This window comes from Physella acuta, unplaced genomic scaffold, assembly GCF_028476545.2.
Source record: "Physella acuta isolate Inbredline_101_S28 unplaced genomic scaffold, ASM2847654v3 ptg000677l, whole genome shotgun sequence".
Lineage (NCBI taxonomy): Eukaryota > Metazoa > Mollusca > Gastropoda > Physidae > Physella > Physella acuta.
In genome coordinates, this window is record NW_026732196.1 from 321,131 (window position 1) to 330,664 (window position 9,534).

Here is a 9,534-nt window from a genome sequence, read left to right on the forward strand (position 1 = left end):
CCCACGAAAATACAAACTTTTAAAATTTTAATAGGTTAACTTATCCCGATAAAAGATTTAAGTAATATAACTCACATAGAACGACAACTGAGGAAAAAGGAAATAATAAAATAACGGGCTAAAAAACAGGACAACAACATCACTTAGAATTTATCTACGTAAATCCCCCCCCCCCCCTCCACCCTCGCCACCTATCTTCAGCACTGATCATTATCGAGTAAACTGGCTGATCCTTACCCACAAAAAACGAACAACCTAAACGCACCTCACATGCAAAGTTAATTAAATTTATAGCCAATTAACCCCCACGTATAAATTACGTGAGTTGAGAAACACTCCTCGAATGAATCAATAAAAGTAATTGGTAGTTGTGTTACATTTATCAAGTTATAGGTTAGGATAAAATTTTTCTATACCTAATGTTAGTCGAAATTAACTGATAGATGCTATGTATTCTCTTGGTTCACTTTAGTTGTTGAAATGAAAAAAATCTTTCCGAGGCTTTAGTCATGCAAACAAAAGAAATTGTTGGAATATTTGTTTCTTCATAGTCTTTTCACTTTTGAGCCCAAGACATATGGGGCAGATGAGTCAGAGTTCATCTGTTTCAATTACCTTAGCATGCAAGTCGATAGTGTGTTTAGCAATATGCACATTCGCCTTTGTTTCCCTCATGTGAGTCAGGTACCCATCAGAGCTGAGTGGACTCAGGGACTTCAACAAACTTGAGTCTAGATCCTAACTTGAAAATATTTGTTTGTATGTCTAATATTCATTGATTATTCTTGAAAAGAAATCATTACTAATCTTAACTTGTCAGGTTTAAAATCAACTCAAATAGTTGTGTTTGAACTCGTGGACAACCCCCCCCCCCCCCCCACTGCTAGCAGCTACTTACCGCCAATTATAATTGAGAAATATATTAGATGAGCAGATATTTCTAAAATTGATTTGGTTCTATGAAATAACAGATCTTTCAGTAAATGAAGTCCCCTAGTCTACACAGTGGCGTAGCAAAGTCGGGGTGTCACCCGGTGCGGCACTTAATGGTGTCACCACCTCAGAGGCGTAGCGACTCTTCCCAGGGACAAACTTTCAATTTTCGATTTGCACCCACCTACCCCCCCCCCCCCCCCGCTCGAACTTTCGATTTGCGTCCCCCCTCAAATTTTCGATTTACACCCCTCCCCCTCAAACTTTCGATTTGCACCCCCCCCTGAACTTTCGACTTGCACCCCCCTTCAAACTTTCGATTAGCACCCCCCTCCCCCTCAAATTTTTCTCTATATATTTTACTATTTTTTGCCTTGGTGTCACCCCCCAAAATCGTGTCATCATGTGCGGTCCGCACTCCCCGCCCCCGCCCACCCCTCGCTACGCCTCTGAGTCTACATATCCAACCACACACCTAATTAAGGTGTAAAGTAAAAAAAAAAATAACCATTTCGGACATGGCGATCCCTGGGGCAGATGGAGCAGAGTTTATTTGTTTCTGTAGCATCGGCATATGACGTGACAGTATGGTCAGAACTATGTGAAACCCGCCTTCCTTTCCCAAACGTGATCCAGGTACCCATCAGAGCTGGAGGAGTCTCGAACGTCCCACGAGACTTGAGTGCTTACAGACGTGAGTTCTACCACCCGACCACCATGTTCACTACCTGATTGAGTGAGTACTCTAATTTGCAATAATTTTAAAATTAAGTAGGACTCCTGTGAGGGTGGGGATTTTTTAAGAAGGCGGTAACGAATGAATCCAATAACACACAGTTCAAGTTCCAAATACAAAGTTCTTTATTCATATGTATATAATCATGTTCTACCTAACTAGCTATACTCTCTACTATTTACTTCTGCTACTAACTGTTCATTATACCACTAACTACGTACTCCCATGATCAATCCTAACACTAACTACCGTTCTCTAGCTCTACATATTACGACCGTCTCTGACCGCTTCCTAACACCTCGCTAGCTAATCATCAACTGCTGGCCTATCTCCCTACTGATCCACGCCTCAGTAGTCAGCTGACCGTCCCACGTGACCGGTCAGTCCTGTGCGCCCATTGGCCTCTCTAACCAACCAACTAGGCCTATAGTCTGTTTCTGCTAACCTATACCTGCTAAACATGTCTGACGTAATCTTGCGTCATCACATATCTCCCTCCCTTTCTGTAGCTGACAAATTATATTTTTCAGCGTCTGCTACCAATCTAATACATCAACAACTATCTATCTTACTACTCTATTCTATCCCTAACATCAATCAAATAAAAAATGGGACAGCACAGTTTACAAAAACATAAACTCTTGTGTCTGTGTGCTTGAAGAAATGTCATTGTTCTAGTTCCTGAAATCTTGTGGTGTGACTGGTGTCTCTGCTTGCTAATGTATGTCTATATTATGGTATGTGTGAATCCAATCATGTGCAACTCAGTTCTGGCTAGGTTGTCGTGTACTGGCCTTGAGCTAATCTTAGTAGAATGTGTAACTGGTTGAACGGGCTCTGCGAGCAGTGTAAGTGTATGTGTAAGTGTTATGTAATTGCTGGCGTTCCTCTGTGGTGAGTGGGTTGTGTCGAGTTTTGATGTAAATTCCCGTGAGGCGGGTGTAGGCGTAACTTTCGTTGGTCAATGTGATGACGCAACAATCTCAACGCTGGTTGAGACGTCCACGTAGAGTGGTTATACGATGAACTGGAGCTGTCTGATGCGAGGGCGAACAATGACGTAACGTTCCGACGCTGGGAACTTGGACGATGGGTCTTCTACCCTTTGTATGTGCCCACGTAGGTGTACGTAGCTGGCGGTCTGTTATTCAACCCCAGTGCGGGGGCGAAGCGGTGGCGATGCGTCCGCTGTCTTGACCAGGTCAATTCTCTGTTAAGCAGGGCTGTTCGCTGTCCAGGTAATTCAACGTAATCAGGGCTTCAGGTGGCGGCACTCTTTGAAGTGTGTTCCTCATCTCGTCTCATTCTGTGTAAGCGTTAGTGGGTCTGAAAATGGCATTTCGAGACTATGAGCAATGGCTTTACGTGAACAATTTAGTGCCCGCGCAGACAAGTATTCAGACAGAGGTACCTTCCATTAAATAAAAACCTCAATCCCAAATTTATACGTGCTGAACATTTGTCTGGCGGTACGTACAGCATACAAATATAACATTACAAAATTAACCAAATAGAAAATCAGTACACTCTAACAACAATGTGTAAAGCCTAATAAACTCAATAGACGTAAACACTACTAGAGCTTAGAAATAACTTCACAAAAAGAATAGACATGTAAGTGTATATCAATAATATCGTGCCATTTCAAATCAACATTTCAACACGTGATCAAATAGTGGAGCAGCTCTCACTATGTGACTTCTGACTTGACTTAAACTGGCTGGCTTGACTCAATGACTGACTTCACTTTTGACTTCAGTAACTTGACTTATTTCACTTTAACTGACTTCAGTAACTTCACTTATTTCACTTTGACTTCAGTAACTTGACTGACTTCAATTTAACGACTTATTCCACTTTGACGACTGACTTAATTAGACCTCTCTGACTGACTTCGACGACTTCAACTTTAAAGACTTCACTGACTAACTTAGACTTCGACGACTTAAACGTCTTCACTTTGACTTCAAAGAATTTTCCTTGACTTCAACGACTTCAATATGACTTCAAAGACTTCACTTTGACTTCAACGACTTCAATATGACTTCAACGACTTTATTATAACTTCAAAGACTTTTCTTTGACTGCAACATGACTTCAACTACGTCACTAAAGACACTATGACCTCAACTACAACTTCAACAACTGTATTGACTGACTTGACTGACTTCAAATAACTTCTTTGACTTCACGCCGATTTCTCGGCGACTTAGATGCACACAAAAAACCTCGACTTGACTTCACTATTATGTCCGTTATTCAAAATCATTTATAGGGACGGTCCGGGTCAAATTCTATCCAGGCATTAATATACCACACTATGACCGATAGGCTGGTGCTCGGTGTCGACAAAGGTGGTGTGAGCTTTCACATGGTCTATGATTACTATACTTGTGTTTGTGTAGGTGTGTTGATGGGGTCATCTGGTTTAAGGCTGACCAGGAGTAACAGTACTGTTTGTCTGCTATCAAATTCCTTGTTACATATTCCTCTGATTCATTGTTTACCGATTTCTCCAATCTCAGCAATCTATTACTGACTGTGTCGTTCTGAAGTCTTAAGTTAAGAACAACTGCACCAATCTCGGTAATCTTTATAGAATGATCCTCAATAACCTCGTTAACTTTTTCTATCAACTTGTCCGTTTTGAATTGCAATTCGTCTACTTTTTCGTTGTCTCGAATACTGGGCTGCTTGTTTACTTGTTGCTTGTGGCTCATAAATTCTACATTAAATTGCTTCACTCCTGTAATGTTGCCTCATATCATATCGTATGGTCCGTTTTTGAAAACATTTGCTTCAACTGTTTTACACGCTGAGGGTGTGGCTATGGTGACTATAGCTGTTGGCCAAACATATGTGCTGCCTCTTGAGCTGTGAACACGTTGTGTTCTGCCTGTGTATTGGTGGTGTTGCACGAATGTGTTACGTACTGCCACTGTGGAGCATAGTGTATCCCTAATTGCTGTGGCGTATCTGTTATTAATTTTTGACGTAAATGTGTCTGTTCTTTTACTGGCTTCTGTAAACGATGACATAAATGCTATTCTATTAATCTGTCTATATTTTGGTCTGTTGCGTTGTGCGTCTTGTTGGCGTCTATCATAATATCGTATTCTGCAATTTATTTGTTTGTGGCCTGTTCTATTACAATAGTAGCATCTGACACTGTGATAGTCTTCTGGTTGACTGTAGTACATGTGTATGTTGTGGTTTCTTGTATTATATTGAACTGAATGAGCTGTATCGCTTTCTTTTGAAAATCTCTCGCTTGTTTCACTGGATGATTCATCTGAATAGTAATATGTTGGTGCATATGCTATCTGGTTGTTTTTATTTGTATCTAAACTTTGCACCATTTCTTGTTTGGCTTGGCGAAGTTCTCTCATTTTTTCTATTTCTTGACGAATTCTTTCTGTTTCTTCTTTAATTCCGGCAATATATGTTTCTGCTTCTCTTTGTTTCTCTGCTAACTCGGCATCTTTCTTTGCATCATATTCTTCTTCAGTCAACAAGGAATCTGGATCTCTGGTTACCTTGTAATCTACAATTCTATTGATCAAATCTTCCATAGCATCTGGATCATCTAGAGTTTTTGCGTTAAATTCTTTAACAGTTAATAACCAGTCTCGATTTTCTGTTGTCGTGTATTGTCCAAGCCTAATAATCAATTCATCCAGAATATCTGGATCCTCAATAGTTCTTGAATTGCTTTTCACTTTGACTGTATTCTGAGCATTTATATCTAGCAACGAGTCATCAATTCTACCTGACTCTTTTAGGCCTGACTTGGGCTCAGTTTTTGGGACCACTTCGTACAATGGAGGCATTTTTAAGGGTAGTGTGGTTGACGAAACAGATAAGAAAGAGGCAGAAAAATCGCTGGTACCAAATATCCAGCACGAGTCTAAACCCAAACGTTTAAAAAAATTTTGGAAGGTACTTATTTTTTTGGATATGTAGACTGTTCCCTTGTGTTGGTAATCCACACTCGTTTCGGTTGAAGAAGCCCGCTGTTGTGTTGAGTTAAGAAAGCTGTACATCAGTACACTCCGTCATGAGTAACCCGATATACAGTCTTTCCCGTACTCGACCTGCGCTCCACCAGTTGTGAGGGTGGGGATTTTTAAGAGGGCGTCACGAATGAATCCAATAACACACAGTTCAAGTTCCAAATACAAAGTTCTTTATTCATATGTATATAATCATGTTCTACCTAACTAGCTATACTCTCTACTATTTACTTCTGCTACTAACTGTTCATTATACCACTAACTACGTACTCCCATGATCAATCCTAACACTAACTACCGTTCTCTAGCTCTACATATTACGACCGTCTCTGACCGCTTCCTAACACCTTCTGCTCTCGCTAGCTAATCATCAACTGCTGGCCTATCTCCCTACTGATCCACGCCTCAGTGGTCAGCTGACCGTCCCACGTGACCGGTCAGTCCTGTGCGCCCATTGGCCTCTCTAACCAACCAACTAGGCCTATAGTCTGTTTCTGCTAACCTATACCTGCTAAACATGTCTGACGTAATCTTGCGTCATCACAACTCCTATAAAAACAACTGGATCAGCCATCTTTTCTCTGCGTATATCTGCGTCAGCAGTTAATTAACATCTTCGATTATCAGTTTTAGCTTAATTAGCTCGTGTGTTGCTAGTTGTTATATAATCAGCTGGGGCTGTTGGGACACGTTAAGAGAATTTCATGTAAGGTGAAGCTTGGGAGCTCAAGGTAAACTTTTGGCAAATAACTTTTAACAGCAATAATGTTTTGTTTGACATATTATTTTATTCAGTTTTAAATATTAATTTAAACCTCTGACATTAAATCATGTGTAAAGTGTCTGTTATTTAATTAAGCAGTGATAGTGGATATATGCTACATCTCTAATGTCGAATTTATAAGTTTCCATATGTCAAGATCTGTGTTAACTTGAGCAGTAACCTTTCATAAACAAGATATTTTATAAACATTTTAAAAACAATTACTATTTACACAATGCAAAGTATAAAAAAATAAGTAAAAACTAAACTCTTTTTTAATTTAAGTAAATTGCTTAAATAACAATGTAACAAAGCTGAAACAATGTCACATTGAAATATATTTCCAGCATTTCATCATCATGAAAACCCCATTTATTCTGCTGGTCGTCGCTGCCATAGCGACGGCACAAAGAGGTGGCATCAAATGTAAGTTTTGCTCTTGACTTTGTATCTATGGTACTTCTTAACTTGACTGACCGCAATAATAAAATACACCTTCAGTCTCGACAAAAGATGGGAAGTACAGTAACTGCTATCTGCCTATGATCTCAACATGAGAAATCGCTGTGTGTACAGAACTGTTTATCTCTGCTTTTTCTTAAACTAGCTCGACCCCGTAATTTGTTTTCTTATATTGACTGATGGAGATGATTATTGACACGTATTATTAGATGTTTTGGGTGTAGTGTGTTTTTTCCCCAATTCATCAGCATCGTCTTTTCCCATTTATGCTCAATACACACGGGGCATTACATTAGACTATCTGTTTCAATGCCCAGTCGCCTGTTTCCCTAACGTGAGTTAGATACCAATCAGAGCTGGATGAACTCAGGGACGTTCTACTGACTTGAACCCAGATTCGAACACGAGACTTTCTGGTTAGCAGTCTCGCGCTCTACCGCTAGGCCACGCCGTCCCACATTTCCCCAATACGGCTGGCAAGTAGGTCACCAACCAGTTCTACGGCTCAATAAAACATGCATGAGTCATAGAACTGGTTGGTGACCTATTTACCAGCCCCATTACTCTAAGCATAAGTTATTACATATATAAAACTTAATGGCCGCTACACCCGTCCATGTTTGGTGTCCCCCCAGTTACTCCCCCCTGCCAACCTGTAGTGGACATCGTGTTCCTGATGGTTCAGTCCGCCTCCATCATGCCTGAGGAACACAAGGCCCAGGTCGAGTTCCTGACAGAGCTGTCCGAGAAGTTCAACGTCGGCCCATACGACGTCCAGTACAGCGCGCTCGTCTACTCCATGTCACCCAACAAGCTGTTCGACTTCAAGAGGTTGAAGACCAACGCGAAAGTGACGCGGGTAGGTAGTACTCACGTTTTGTGTTTCAGCAGTCAGGTTTACAGGAGAATGTCAAGTTGATACGTTAAAATACTTCCTTTAGACATTAAAACTCATACTTATTAAAAAATACAAACAACAACAACAAACAAAAAACACAAAAAAAAAAAACAACACACACACAAAGTAAAAATTAAAAAAACAAAGCAACAAAAAAAAAAAAACAACAACAGACAAAAACAATAAAAAAGCAATAAAATAAAAGTAACATAATAAGCCTAACAAAACTGTTCATGCCATGTTTTTTAACGTGTGTACGTTCTCCAACAGCAACTGTCTCGAGCCGTGTACCGTAAAGGTCAGACCCTGACAGGCAAGGCTCTGGACTACATCTACACCTCCAACATGTTCGACTCGTCGTCTGGTGCCAGAGATATCGCCACCGACATCGTCGTAATGATCACCGACAGCGTTTCAAAGGATCAGGCCGCTAGTAAATACATTTTATACACGTTTTATAGAAATTACACAGTGCTTCAAATGATCAGGCCGCTAGTAAATACATTTTATACACGTTTTATAGAAATTATACAGTGCTTCAACTGATCAGGCCGCTAGTAAATACATTTTATACACGTTTCATAGAAATTATACAATTTGTTAAAATGTTATAAATTATCTAAAAGATAAAATGCATCGTATTTCAGCTTTATAGAAATTATACTGCTCGTCTGTAAGATCTGCTAACAATATAAAATATAATTAAAACACTTTTGACTTATGGTGTAGAATAAATAGAATATTAGGTATAATAGAACTTTAAAATAAATATCATTCATATAAAGCAGCTAATTACTGGTTGTATTACCAACATTAATGATGCTATGCATTATTGACCAAGACACAAAACACTAGATCAACACATTAAAGATTAACATATACGAATTAATCTTTAATAAATTTATTAATGTATTAATGGCCAACGCATACCCTTGCCGGAACGGCTAGCATATAGAAACTATAAGTGACATCTTTTCTTCCCTAATTTTGATAGCATCTGCCGCGGCCAAAGTGTTGAGGGACAGGGGCGTGAACATCCTGGCCATCGGCGTGGGTGACGCCTCTGACAAGGAGCTCAACCAGATCACTGGAAACTCCAGCAATGTCTTTAAGACAGAAAGTTATGACCGCTTGTCCAACCTCAAGGACACACTCGTCAGTCGGATCTGTGCAGGTAACTTGATTCATATTTTACAGGTGACTTGTAGCATATTTTACAGGTGACTTGTAGGGTATTTTACAGGTAAATTGTAGGCTATTTTACAGGTAACTAGTAGGATATTTTACAAGTGGTCTATAGACTCTTTTACAGGTAACCTGTTGACTATTTTACAGGTGGCCTATTGGCTATTTTACAGGTAACTTGATGGTTAGTTTACAGGTAACCTGAAGGTTATTTTAAAAAGTGATTTATGTTTATAGCATTAATACTTACTGAAAGAAATCTTCTTTGTTTTCCTCGATTGTTCCTTATTCTATCTGTAATTTTTTGTTACGTTTGAGATTGTAGAAGAGTATTGATCTATTTTAATGTTTTAGACTTGAAACGTTACTTCAATAATCTTGATATTGAGCTACATGTACAGTGATTAAACTATATCGTACTATATTCTACGCATTTTCTATTTGTTTCATGTGAATTATTTTAAGTTTTACTTTTTATATAATTTCAGTTTTCAAGGAAGACGAAGGTAACAACACCATACATATTTTTATTTCTAGCCATTAG

At 39.4% G+C, this 9,534-nt stretch overlaps 1 protein-coding gene across 1 annotated transcript; it reads left to right on the plus strand.

Annotated features, from left to right (window-relative positions):
- The first annotated feature begins 6,793 nt into the window (after positions 1–6,793).
- LOC131949184 (collagen alpha-4(VI) chain-like) lies at positions 6,794–9,534 on the plus strand. The gene is made up of 5 exons (XM_059310973.1): positions 6,794–6,871; positions 7,543–7,766; positions 8,076–8,238; positions 8,800–8,979; positions 9,479–9,534. Exons 1-5 carry the CDS (start codon positions 6,805–6,807, stop codon positions 9,532–9,534), a joined length of 690 nt encoding a protein of 229 aa, XP_059166956.1. The 5' UTR covers positions 6,794–6,804.